The sequence below is a fragment of the Cladophialophora bantiana genome (assembly GCF_000835475.1).
Source record: "Cladophialophora bantiana CBS 173.52 unplaced genomic scaffold supercont1.17, whole genome shotgun sequence".
Lineage (NCBI taxonomy): Eukaryota > Fungi > Ascomycota > Eurotiomycetes > Chaetothyriales > Herpotrichiellaceae > Cladophialophora > Cladophialophora bantiana.
Window position 1 is genome coordinate 141 of NW_015971591.1, and position 13,076 is coordinate 13,216.

Here is a 13,076-nt window from a genome sequence, read left to right on the forward strand (position 1 = left end):
TAACTCACCTTAATAAAATAGTAATAAGACCTAAATACTGCTAAATAGTAAATACCATTACTCCTTTTCCTCTTTCCTGACGTTGATACTGTAAAATGAGAAACATCGGGTATAGACGAACTTCCTGCCGGATTTAACGCCATGATACATAAAACTTCTTAGTTGAACATGAGCAAAGAACCTCGCTAATTGAAATAGGATACAGTAACACCATCTCAATGCCCAACAGCTTCAGCCCGTGGACAAGAGCATGACGAGGAGTCCAGCGACAGCAGCCACCATGGACGGCCACGAATTGCGCACAACCAAAGTTTTCCCCTTTCCACTCGCGACCACTTGGTTAGCTGGTGAATCTCCCATCGGCTTCATGCACTCCAGGTGCACTTCAGGACTTGCGATCACATCTATCGCGTCCCCGTTCGCTACGAATACCGTCATCAGTGGAGTGATACCATACACAAAGGGTCCGTCGCCAAGTTTGGGGAAAGTTGCGATACTCCGCACATCGTAAGTGGTGTTGATGGTAGGATTGCAATCGCTAAGACGTAGTACGGGGGAACTGGCCGGCCCTGCGATGACTGTGAAAAGTTAGACTATCCATTGCCTACTCATCAGAGAACTCACCTTTCGCTGTAATGTTACCCCAGGTCCCTGCCTTCGTGCACGACTCAGGAGGCGAGGATTGTAGAGCTTGCGCAAGGTCGGGACATCGGAGATCCCCCGAGGCTGTCAAGTTCGTGACCAGATCGTGAGCTTGGGTGGTCAGGTCAGATTCGCATGTGATTCCCAGCGCATCTGCGCATGTACCGGACATCGTGGCCAGATCTAGACTAGTTCCGTTGGGCCTGCCGAAGCTTAAGCCTTCCTCGATGCCGACGAAGAAAAGAGCGCAACCAGTGACGTCTGTGCGGCTGTTTAGGTTGAGAGCTGGTGGAGTACCAAGATAGTAGCGTCTTTGATCGGTACTGTTAGTGATAGCTTCTGGAGCATACCCGATGGTCCAAGAGAAAGGATCCGGAGATAGAGCCGAAGAGAAATTCGCGACACCAATCTCTTTAAGAGTTGTATTGTCGATGTTACATCTGGCAGTACCGTAGCTCATGGGACAGTCGACTTCCGAGCAGCTGAGAAGTTGTGCATTGGCCTGTAATAGCAGCGTAAAGAGCGCAGCCCATCTCCCCAGCATGGTTTTCGTCATGTTGTTCTATGTGGGGAAGTTGAGTGTGGTAAGTCAGTGAGTAGAGGTCGTAAGTTTCACGGACTTGGAAAAGGCGGAGAGAGTTGGACTCGAGCCAATATCAAGTTGAAGAAACGCGCCGCCATCGGAGAGTCCAGCGATGTTATACATACGTGCCTTTCGGGCTGATGAGCACCGTCATCAGCGGGTTGGAGCAATACCTGGCCGCTGGGAGCTCGAGATGCGATACGCTTTGTAGCCTGGCGGACAGGGCGGATGAGGGCCTCTCTCAAACATGAGACGCCTACCTGGCTTCATAAGGCCGGCGACTATCTCATCTCATGGCGTCAAAGTAGGCGGCTACGTCGCGACTTTGGGCACTGCCCGATCTTGGTAACTTTCGGTCAGTGATACCCGTCACGCTAACATCCTGCAAGCATGTTGACTTTTTTTCTGCGGGAGGCGTCAGAGCGCTGGCATGAAAAGAACCTGGAAGTTATCTAACCGCAGGAGGGGTATTCAAAACGCCGCCAAAGCTTGGCAGATTTGCCTGTGGCGCTGGCCATCGACCAGCCTTGGCGTCTTCAGACGGGCTTACCCCGAATAGTAGTCAGTACACTCCTGGTCTATGGCCGAAAACCATATTCAATGCTTTTTGGTTGTCGCTGAAGCCATCTTCACGGAGAGGAGTCCTCACAGCTCTGTGGTCTGGGCCTGGAATAACACGAAGCGAACCGATGCGAGGTTGAGGACTAATCAGGATGGGACAATATAAATCCCTCAGTTTATGCCACCGCTTGGGCAAAAGAATGGTCTACACCAAATCTTGTCTGGCGCACAGCGTATGTATGTCGTGCTCTCTCCTGCGCACTCAATTACACTCTCCTTTGATCTATTATCCTCGAGTTCGTTGTCCTCCGTCTCATTACAGCTCTCAGACAGCATGCCTCAGGTCTTCGACGTGTTGCGAATTGCGGCAAGCTTTGTCTCTCTAGCGCCATTTCTCTCAAATCTCATCGCCCCCAGTGACACCAAAGACGACACCAGTGTTCGAATAGTTCTGGGATCGTCCGTCGATGGAGCAGCAAGTTTTTCAGAGAACACGCCAGAAGTACCTCTCTGGGATTTTAATAGTAGTGCTATCGGGTTTACAGATGGCACCTGTTACATCTTGCCCCAAGGGAACTTTGTCGACATCGCCGTGGAACCCTTCGGGGCGGCGGGAAATATTCAGGCCGCATACATATCGCTGTCGAACGGCGGAAATGATGTGATCTGTACCGCTGTCTTGTCGGTCACGTTCCCGGATGGCGCCGTCGCCGGCTTCAGCACTAATGTTGCTGCTGCCTGTGGTGCATTTTGGTCTAATATCAACACCCCCGTCCTGGAAGATCCCGCTTCCGCCGAGATAAACTACTCGAATGTATCTGGATCGATAGAGATGGCCCTAACGGTATTTCACATCAAGGCATGGGAATTCGTCTCCCCGGTTTCAGAAGTACCAACGAGAATTGGGGGCTTCGATGACTCGGAACAATGATCTGATGTGCAAGAGCGGGCCACGACTTCGCATGTACCCCAAACTAAAGACGGAGGATTCGATTCGTGTGTTCCCACATCCTCCTGAATTCATCACGGATTGGATGACCCGACACTGATTGGCACAGACAAGGACCCTAATTTCATCATCGGAAATCCAGGTATTGCGGCCGGAAACCTCCGGGGCAGAGAACCGTCTGACGTAGCAGGAATCTGAGGAACAATGCAGCTCCATTAAGAAGGGCAATCGAATCCAACAATACTGATGGAGTGTAAACATCGCCCCGACAACCTTTGGCTGAACTCCTGATTATCTCACCTCATTCATTTAATAGCGCACATGAGCTCTGTGGGTCATGGAACTCCTTTGGTCACTCATTCATGTCGCTTCCGGAAAACCTCTTCTGTGACATGACGGACAAAACCCTCTACTATACCTGCAGCGACGAAATTACGACTTGCGGCTTCGATACTGACAAGACTTCAATTCGCGGCTTTCAGCAGACATCCGCCAGGCCAACAGCAGGCCATGCCAACGGCACGTTGGCGTATTCTGCTCCTCTTCGAGGTCGACAGGCGCGTAATAGGCTCAGTCCGTCCTGGATGAAAGGTGATAAGGCTTATGACAGCGTACAAAGATGGTGGTGGGACAACTTAATAACCCTAGGGCACTTTCTCCACGGCTTTTGGATTTTTGTAACAAGCGCACTGGAACGCCAATGATGACTTATGTATGACTACTCGACATTGAATGCTGTATTAAAAGGATGGGACTTGACGGGGTGGATATCGCGACTTAATAAGGAGTTTGCTTCCAACACAATTAAATCATAGGTACTCTAATAAAACGCGGTTGTGTCTACTCGAAGTCTTCGTAGCCGCTGGTGGTTATTGCGTAATTAGGACTAATACTTCCTTAGCATAGGTACTTAAATAGCGTCAACTCTCACGCCTAGTAAGGATAACCTACAATTGTAACAGAGCACTTCAGGGCTCGGCGTGTACTGTACGTGCAACAACGCACAGAGGCCTGTCCAGCAGATCGGGAATCGAGAACGCGTTTCTGGTAGGCACTGAGAAGATAACACCACCAACACCACCCAGAGGGGCAGTGGCTAGGGCTACGAACACCTAGCACAGCGGCAGCATCGAGAAACAGGACAGGATTGATAAAACACTCAGGAATTAGGTAGACGGCACCAAAAGGCCATGGAATTCATGATACTCTGCTCAAACTGTAATGAATGGCACTCTGCCAGCACTGTAAACTGTTCCGCACTCCCCTCTGCCAGCCCATTTTGGTTTGGCATGTGACTAAACAACTCCCCCCCTTTTGCTACCACTCTACCAGCCCAGCACAGCACAGCATAGCACTTTGCCTTGTTACAGTATGAATCTCGAATGCCGGAATTCATGGCAGAGACAGAATCGAAATTATCAACAACAAGCAAAATCAAGTTTCAGTTCTCATCTCTAGGCGCATATGATGATCAACTTTTCCAATCAGACTACTTACGTGTTGGGCAACTGCCTTCGTATGCAAAATGTGATATCGCGAAGACTATCGAGCGGAAGCCCCGTGCCTCTAGTAAACCGGCGTTGCGCTACGGGCTGATAGCCTCTGGAAGCCCACTCGGGAAAGACTCCGTCTGGAGAATGGATATCGATGAAAAATTCTAGGTTATCTGTCTCGAAATGGAGGCAGCCGGTATTATGGACAAGTACAAAGGCATCGTGATTCGTGGTATCTGTGGCTACTGCGACTCGCACAAAAACAAGAGATGGAAACCATATGCGGCGTTGGCTGCTGCGGCCCTTACTAAAGAGCTTTTGTCAGCAGTACCTGCCTTGAGAGTCAGAGCAGAACAGCCAATATTTCAGGTACAAGGTCAGTTTTGCTTATAATCAGGTAAATGTCGATTGTTCTCTCACGTGCCTATCGCATTCTCGGATCCACGCTCCGTTGTGATGATTGTGCGCTGTTTGTACCGTTGTTCGCTTTTCATCCCACATGACTGACACTTTTCCAAATAGACAGTGAGGCACTCCACATTCCGCGAGAGATTCTTGCTCAATTTCAACGGCACACTGAAGCCATCAAATTACGAAGCACCATCAAGCCAACACCCGGACCGTCTGCCAGGCACCTTTAACTGGATCATCAACAATAGCTCATTTCAATCCTTCGTGACGCATGATAAAGATGCTCTCCTGCGTATGTCGGCTGACCCCGGATGCGGCAAATCAGTTCTCGCAAAATCTTTGATACTTAACGAATTAAGAAGCAATGTAGGCCGCACACCATGCTACTTTTTCTTTCAAGACAATGCTAAACACAATCAACTTGCAACTGCACTTTACGCCATTCTTCGTCAGTTATTCACGCACCATACGCAGCTCATAAGGCGTGCACAAGAGGTATGGTAGAAGTCAAAAGAACGCACCCAAAGCGAGCAAGTGACATTATGACATATGCTTGATGCGGCTGCTCGGATGGAGCGACCCAAGAAATCGTCTGTATTATCGGTGCAATCGATGAAGCCAAAGAGAAGGATTGGCAAGGCCTAATCAGACATCTGTCTAGGCTGTATAAGTCGTCCAGAAATGGTTCGCGGCTAAAGTTTCTCATTACCGGTAGACCTTACGAAGTGATATCACAACACTTCCGCAGACTCGTCATGAATGAAGCCGGTTTCCATATTGCAAGAGAACATGAGAATGAGGCTATAAGTCTTGAAATCGGCAAAATGTGCGAATATCGTGTCGCCATGTCACAATTGATCTCAATTTGGACCCCCGAGCAGTGGCTGCTCTCAAAGCTAAGTTGTTCAGCACTGAACATAGAGCCTACCTTTGGGTCGACCTGGCTTTCAAGTGCATCACGCAGGGGTGGCAACGCGCAGCCAAACAGCTTGAAGCCCTTCTAGATGATATCCCTGGGTCAGTGAGTGATACCTACAAAAAATTGTTGGAGCGGAGTCCTGACCCAAAAGAGCCAAACAAATCCTCAGCATGATCATCTGTTCAGAAAGACTACTCCTAGTGCCTGAACTTGATGTTGCATTTGCTCCTAATGAGAATACTTCGTGCCAGCGTCTTTCCGATTTGGATCTGAATGTGCGACGGGTTGGCGACCAGATTCGGAATCTTTGTGGATTGTTCGTATTAATTATTCATAACCGCAGAGGACAAAGTCCATCTTTACCATCAAACCGCAAAAGAGTTCTTGCTCGCCCGCCCCGAGGACTTCATAGAAGATTGGAAATGCAAACACTATCTCGTCTAGACGCGTGGCAGATCTTTGTTTGACTTACCTCTATCTTCCAGCTTGGCGATATCCAATGGTATGTCCAACTAGCCGACGATTCAAAAGACATCGCCGCTGTCAAGGCTCCGGAAACGACACGTCTAACAACGGATCCACTTGCCCTTTTAAATTGTGCATCCATATAATAAGTAGGCCGAGTGATGTCACACGCGTTTCAACCACCAACACGAGTACTCTCGACCTTTCAACCACTCAACCACTGAACCACTCAACAACTACCTTGCTAAATCGCCCAAATGGACACCAATCGAGGGGCTAGAATACAACAGGCCATGGCCAACTGTCAATCATGTCAATATTCCTCTATCCGCGGCGACACCGATCATTCCACATTGGCTTGCAGATCTGCTAATTAGAAACTTTAGTCTCCTTGCTCGCGCGGCGCCGAAAGGGAACGAAGAAATCGTGCAGCTTGTTCCCAGTCATCCAGAAATCCAACCTGATTTGTTTGCAGCGGCCGGCCCCGGTATGACAGCGCTTGCTGTCGCAATAGCCGCCCACCAGGACGCCATCGCGAAAATCCTGATTGCTCAGAAAGACGTCAGCTTCTCGTATATCGGTGAAGGATATCCGTGCCCCTCAGGGCTTGCCATTGAGTGTAACAAGTCTGACATAGTTCGCGCAGCTATCAAATTGCCCAACTTTGATCCTAGCGAAACTATTACTCACGACGACGAAAATGTGAAAGTTCCTATTCTTGGCCTCGCGGCCGCATATGGGGCCCTTAAATGCACTGAATACGTCCTCGGGCTATCGGAAATCGACGTCAATCTTGTACCAAGTAGACTCTCTAAGCGAGACGCCGCTTATGCTTGCAGCTTCAAACAATAAGATATTAACTCTCCGAATACTGTTGCGGCGGTCTGATGTCGATGTCAACCGAATGGACCACAAAGGCTTCACAGCGTTGATCCATGCTGCAGGCCGGGGAAATTAAGATGTTCTGCGCCAAATACTTCTGGACTCCAAGGTCGACATTATTTTCTGGTCTCCTAGGCAGATGACTGCGCTCCATTGGGCGGTCGGATTGAATCGACTCGCTTGTGCCTTGACGACACTCCTTGAGATGGAAGCCGAGCTCGAAATTCCATGTGAAGGATCTGCTTCTGTGCTCCATCCTGCTCAGGTGAGGGAGCTTTCAGAAATGGCCGCATTGTTAGTTGCAAATGGCGTCTCATGTAGGCCTCTGGACGGCTCACGATGCAAGATTTGTCCTTCGTCACAGCAGCAGGAAAGTTCATCCCAGAGGATCATATTGAGACCTGTTCACAGTCAGAATATTGGACCTCTTATGGAGGCTCCGACCGGGATATAGATCTAAGGGTCAAGCCCAGGAAACGAGACAGGTTCGCTCGCTTCCTTAGATTCAGATAATATTCAACAGCTCACTGCGTATCTCAAATGAGAGAATCTGGCTAATGTAGCCAGTATTCGATGTCCGGGCTACGATTCGAGAATCTTATTGTCCCAGAAACACATTCTTGTAGACTGAGAAATTTTGGGTGGAGTGGCAAACTTTGACCCCCTATTGAGTGTTGGGCGGTATCTGTCACATTTTCGCGCCGGCGGACAGGAAGATGGGTACCAACCAGTGTCAAACAGCATGGCGTCTTCGGTCGTGGCTGTTGTGGAATTCGTTCCAAAGGCCTCGTAAGTCCGAAAAATACATCAAATATACTATGGCACAGGGTAGGCTGGACACGGTTGAGGGCGATTTCGCGGAGGTCGGAAAATGTTCTCGCTCTCTCCATGCTCTTCATAACAGTGTGATGAATCTAAAGAACCTTCTAGCTGAGTCCTTTGAGGCCATATGATTAAGGATGGCACAGTCATACGGCACCCGTCGTTTTTGAGGGGTTGGACGAATGTCTTCTTCTGAAGGGGACTATTTCTGGTCCCTGGTGTTGCGTGTGTGGTGCATTGGAAGCCACGTTAAGGTTGGCGACGTCCGAGGTGAGGGCAAACCTCTCCCAAAGTGGCCGCCCTGACTGCCAGATTTGGAGGAAGTTTCCCAGCAATCTGCATTTGAATTGTGGATTTTATTAAACGAAGACCGGAGTGTAGCAAGTATTCAAGGCGGAAGGCGATTTCGCCAGCGGCCGTGTTTCTAGAAACAGGACAGTCCCCGATTTCATTCAACGAAACCAATGCAGAGGTAGTACCACCGGGACCCCAAACGAGAACCCCCGGGAAATCCAAATTGAATCACTTCCAGGCGATTGAATGGGATCCTGAAAAGGAGCGTAAAATCGACCTCTCTTTATACGATGCTTAATTACTATGAGGGTGGATGTGCCACTCTCGTTTTCTTTTACCATCGTTATTCGTCTTTGCTTGTCCAGCGTTAGTTTAGGCTGAGCTTCCAAGCCTACCGTGAGCGTGGCAGAGTAGCTGCCCGAGCCTCTCTAAACCGAGGGCACGGAGCCTAATCCAGCTCCTTTCGCGTCGCATAGCTAGGTACAAAATATGCTGTCAGTCGTACGAGGGACTCGGTGCCTCCCTTTTCTTCTGAAACCCCCCAAGCCAGTGATTCTGGGATGGCAGGCATGCCAAGCATAGCAACAACGAAAACGTGCACGCTGAAACCCCACAGTTGATCGCTCCAGGGCCCAGGGGTCTGGGCAAGGAACGCCCATTCCTTCACCCTAGTAAGTTTTAGTTAAGGAGGCTCTCCGGGACGGCCTTCCTGACCACTAAAGGCACTCCATCATTTCCTAACGCGGCCTCTGTAGTTACTAGCAAGCTTCCATCTTCTATCAGGCCATGTTTGATGTGCAGTGACCCAGTTGGCAAATGTCCACAACGTGCTCCGGATACTCGCCTCCCCATGACTCTGCATCCGCTCTTTCCCTGAAATCCTTCTTTGGGTCATTTATCTCACCTAGCATTATCCCACTGCTCCGATCTTCCCGGTCTGCCATCGGCACACGGGGCATTTATCTTGATCACGCCTCCGTCCTATATCTTTGTAAACGCTAAGTCGAGCCTTCTCGCCGATCGCTGCCCTCGAACCAGGATCGAACCGATCCGCGTCCTCTTGCCCCTTTCCAGCATTTCGCGACCCTCGAAAACCCAAGCAGCGGCTTGCGTGCGACTCAAGAAAGCGCCCGGAAGAGAACACGCAGTTGCAGGCAAGCCAGGGCCACTATGTTGGGCGTAGGGAAAGGTGTACGACGTGCTCGGAAAAGGCTCCCCGTTCTGTGACGGCTGCCCTGACCATCCACGGCAAGATACAAAATGGTTCAACCTCAGCAAGAGCCGGCCCTGAGCCGCCTCGAGGTCAAATGGAATGGAGGCTTGATTGCGGCGTCCATTGCAGTGTCCCTCTTGGGCGCCTTCACCTCGACTCAGATGATGTGTCAAGCGCGGACGTCGCGATACTTTTCAGGCGTCTTTGTTTGGACTATACTTGGGAGCTTGACCTTCGGCTTCTGTTCCATCTGGTGCCTCCACTTCATTGCCATGCTGGCGTGCGAGCTTCCGCTGCCAATCGGGTTGAATGTCCCATTAACGGTCCTGAGCGCGGGTTTGGCCGTCATATTTACTTTCGTGGCGTTGGCCGCAGACCTGATGCGCGATCGTTATCTACGTCTTGTTAAGAAGAGGAAACAGAAGGCTCTCAAGCGGGAAAGAAGGAAGAAACCAACAAGGGAGGATGTCAATGGTAGCTCAGATGCCCTTCTGGGAACGAGGACCTCAGGGGAAATTGAAGAGGAGCGGGTCAGAGCGCCCGGTCATTCCAATGGCCCTGCCGACCACAGTCCTCTAACCCGTGACAGTGGTGCAAGTATGACGCTCGGTCTCTTGGAGGACCATTTCACCGGGGGTACCGTCATAGAATCGTCTCGATCGCCTCAGCACCTTCAACCGCCATTAATCCAAAATGAGTCTCCCCTCGAGGACGATTCTACTCGCGACACTGAAAGCTGCCAAAGGAGCTCGGAGGAAGGGGAGCGTTCTCGACGGTCATCTTCGACAAACCATTCCGACGGTAGTAGCCTCGGTCTTCCTGGCTTCATGAGCTTCAAATTCACTAAGAGTACCACTACCACCACAACAAATGTCCTCCTTGGGGCAGCTGAACTCCTGTACCATGGAGCAACACTGCCGAACTTTTGTAAGGGTTTCATATGGAGCTTGGCAATCACCACTATGCACTACGTTGGTCTATTGGCCTTGGAAATTCCCAAAGGCCACGTTACCCTCCAACCGTTCATTGTCCTCCTCTCGGCATTGAGCAGTTGGTTGGTCTGCACCTTGGGTTGTATACTGATGCCCCAAATCGAGGTCAACCTGTCCCAGCAGCTCCTTTTCTCGGTAGTAGCCGCAGCTGGGGTTGCCGCAATGCATTTTACTGGAATGTGGGCGACCACCTTTTGGTCTCAGGCCAAGCCAACGTTGGAACGAGGATATCCTCCGGATCTAGCAGTAGCCGTCACTAGCATTGCTATTCTGACCTGCCTGCTTGCAAACGGTCTTCTCGCGCATTCGGCGACTCTTGCTCGGAATAAGTTGGCTGAAATCGTCCACACTCGGAGGAAACTCTGGGCCGCAATCGCTCAAAAAGAGAATGCGGAAGCAGCTGCGGCAGTAAGGAGCGAGTTTATAGCGAGCGCCAGTCATGAAATCCGGACCCCCTTGCATCAGCTGCAAGGCTACAGTGACTTGTTGTCGCGAACGGAACTGAGTGAGGAGGCCCGTCTACTCCTCCTTGCCATACAGCAAGCGACGAGATCTCTCTCCATGATCACGACTAACGTCCTTGACTGGTCTCGGTTAGAAAAGGGAGAAGCTGTTTGTCGACCCACCAGCCTCGATCTCCGCAAAGTGTGTGAGTCTATCCTGGCGATTTTGCCTAACAAGGACGAGGATTTTGGTACTGAATTGATGATTGTGGTGGCGCCCCACGTTCCATCATCGCTTTTCCTGGATGAGACTTACCTACAACGGATCTTGATGAACTTACTTACAAATGCTCTAAAGTTCACGCAATCTGGCTATGTGCTTCTGCTGGTGGAAATCAAGGACATGGACTTGGCTATCACTGTTAGAGATTCCGGATTTGGCATCCCTGAGTCATTCTTGCCACAGCTTTTCGAACCATTCAAACAGGCCCAAACCCGAGGCGCCGAGAGAGGGACTGGTCTCGGCCTAGCCATCATTAGGCAGCTACTGCAGAAAATGGAGGGAACAATTTCTGTGGAGAGCAAATGCCACCAGGCGGAAAACGTGGGATCAGAAAAGTGCGGCAGCACCTTCACCGTCACCATTCCAATCCATCCATCAACCGATACACCGCATGCCTTAGGCTCCTTAGGTCCCAATCGCCGGATTGCCTTGCTGCAGGACTGCAATGCTCGATTTGCGGAAGGACTGCAACTAGCTTGGAAGGCATTTGACTTCGAGTTAACCCGAGCAGATCCGAATGATGAAATACCCGACTCTTTTGGGTATATCTGGACAGACTTGGTGTTTCTGACAAGTCACCCACAACTCCTTGAGCGAGTACTTGGCCTTCGGCACCAACTTGTCATTTTGTCCTATGACTCGCAGAAATTGGTTGATGAAGCCCTTGGCTCTGTCCCTCCGCCACACGTCATACCGGTTAAAAGACCATTCCTGTGGCATCGCATGGTCGAGAATTTGGTTTGGGCAGCCCGTACCGGTAGGTCATCGATTGATCGATCCGTGAGATTTGCCCCTGTGGTCGACGTGGTGGACAACGAGAACTCGGGGCAAACTCACGAGACCAAAACACTGAGCGGTTCGACGGTGCTATTGGTAGAAGACAACAAAATCAATCAAAAGCTTGGGGTGAAGATGTTGAACACGCTCGGCTACGATGTTATAGTCGCAGATGACGGTCAAGATGCCATTGATAAGCTTGTCGCACATGACCGGGACATAGATATCATTCTGATGGATCAGTCGATGCCACGTATGGATGGCATAACGGCGACAAAGCGGATTCGAGAGATGGAGAACCAGGAGTTATTGGGGCCACTCTCTCGAACCAAGCGACCCATCATTATGGTGACTGCGGTTGTCGGTCCAGACGCACAAGCACTTTGCATGTCGGCAGGTACAGATGCATTCCTTCCGAAGCCGCTGGCTATGTCCAAGCTCGAGCACACGCTAAAAAAGTTCCTGGGCTGAGATTACTGGTCGTTGAATTGATGCCGTTTCCCAATTCGTGGGATACTGCGCAACCCCCGATTACAGATCCGTATCTCGCCTTGGGCCTCAAGCGGGTTCCGTCGCATCAATCAGTGCGGAGTTCAGAGAGCCCTTCCAAGCGAGTTTGCAAGGCATGACTGCGAAGGACAGCCGCTTCTCTAGCAGTATGCAAGTCGTGCAGAGATATGTCAAGTCCGATTGTGGACACTCGAAAGATACCTACCCAGACCTGGCTTTCAACTAGACAGGAAACCATCAAGACATAAGAAATGCCCAACCGCACAAGAAAGATGGTGCGAGAAAATATTGCCGCAAAGAGTATGAATGGCAAAAGATATTGAGCTCCAGCATTGGGCCTAGGGTCAGCTGGTCAACATGTACCAGGAAGACCGAGGGGGGACTTACAATATAGAACGAGGCCCGAGCGGTCCGGGTCTATGTGCCCATTTTTCGCCCCTTGAATGATTCCAATTACCAAATAGAAATGCTCTTCTGGCGGACCTGAAATTCGCCATGTGATGCATTTACAGGGACATCTGAGCACTAAAACTCCTCTTCACCAGGTTGAAGTTATTTCTGTTAGCAATGGAATATGACAGCCTCGCGAGGACCTGTACTTAGGGGAAATGGAATGATAAGGGAGGATGCATTGTCACTTAACGACTTAGCCTGCTTTCTCTAGGGAGCTTCCAGTGTTACACGAGCGCGTAATCCTGCACTTAGGGGTCACGAACCCACCAAAGCCTATCGCCCCGCTGACCCTTAGCATCCTTGGCGTTGTTGCGGATATCCAACCCCACGGCGCCGGCATGCTCGTTCATGCCAATGCTTGTGCTTGACCAAGAATTAAGGAAA

The 13,076-nt window shown here is 50.4% G+C and overlaps 4 protein-coding genes across 4 annotated transcripts; 3 read left to right on the plus strand and 1 right to left on the minus strand.

Moving 5' to 3' along the window:
* Positions 1-231: 231 nt before the first annotated feature.
* On the minus strand, positions 232-1,198 carry Z519_09954 (uncharacterized protein; the record flags this gene model as incomplete). Its single annotated transcript, XM_016767673.1, has 2 exons — positions 232-578; positions 625-1,198. The coding sequence occupies 2 exons, from the start codon at positions 1,196-1,198 to the stop codon at positions 232-234; spliced, it is 921 nt and encodes a 306-aa protein (XP_016615771.1).
* A 922-nt stretch (positions 1,199-2,120) lies between these two features.
* Z519_09955 (uncharacterized protein) lies at positions 2,121-2,717 on the plus strand (the record flags this gene model as incomplete). The annotated part of the gene is made up of 1 exon (XM_016767674.1): positions 2,121-2,717. The coding sequence occupies one exon, from the start codon at positions 2,121-2,123 to the stop codon at positions 2,715-2,717; it is 597 nt and encodes a 198-aa protein (XP_016615772.1).
* A 1,694-nt stretch (positions 2,718-4,411) lies between these two features.
* Positions 4,412-6,875, plus strand: Z519_09956 (uncharacterized protein; the record flags this gene model as incomplete). The annotated part of the gene is made up of 5 exons (XM_016767675.1): positions 4,412-4,597; positions 4,751-4,931; positions 4,999-5,005; positions 5,355-5,465; positions 6,314-6,875. 5 exons carry the CDS (start codon positions 4,412-4,414, stop codon positions 6,873-6,875), a joined length of 1,047 nt encoding a protein of 348 aa, XP_016615773.1.
* Positions 6,876-9,281: 2,406 nt separating this feature from the next.
* On the plus strand, positions 9,282-12,200 carry Z519_09957 (uncharacterized protein; the record flags this gene model as incomplete). Its single annotated transcript, XM_016767676.1, has 1 exon — positions 9,282-12,200. The coding sequence occupies one exon, from the start codon at positions 9,282-9,284 to the stop codon at positions 12,198-12,200; it is 2,919 nt and encodes a 972-aa protein (XP_016615774.1).
* Between the last annotated feature and the right edge of the window lie 876 nt (positions 12,201-13,076).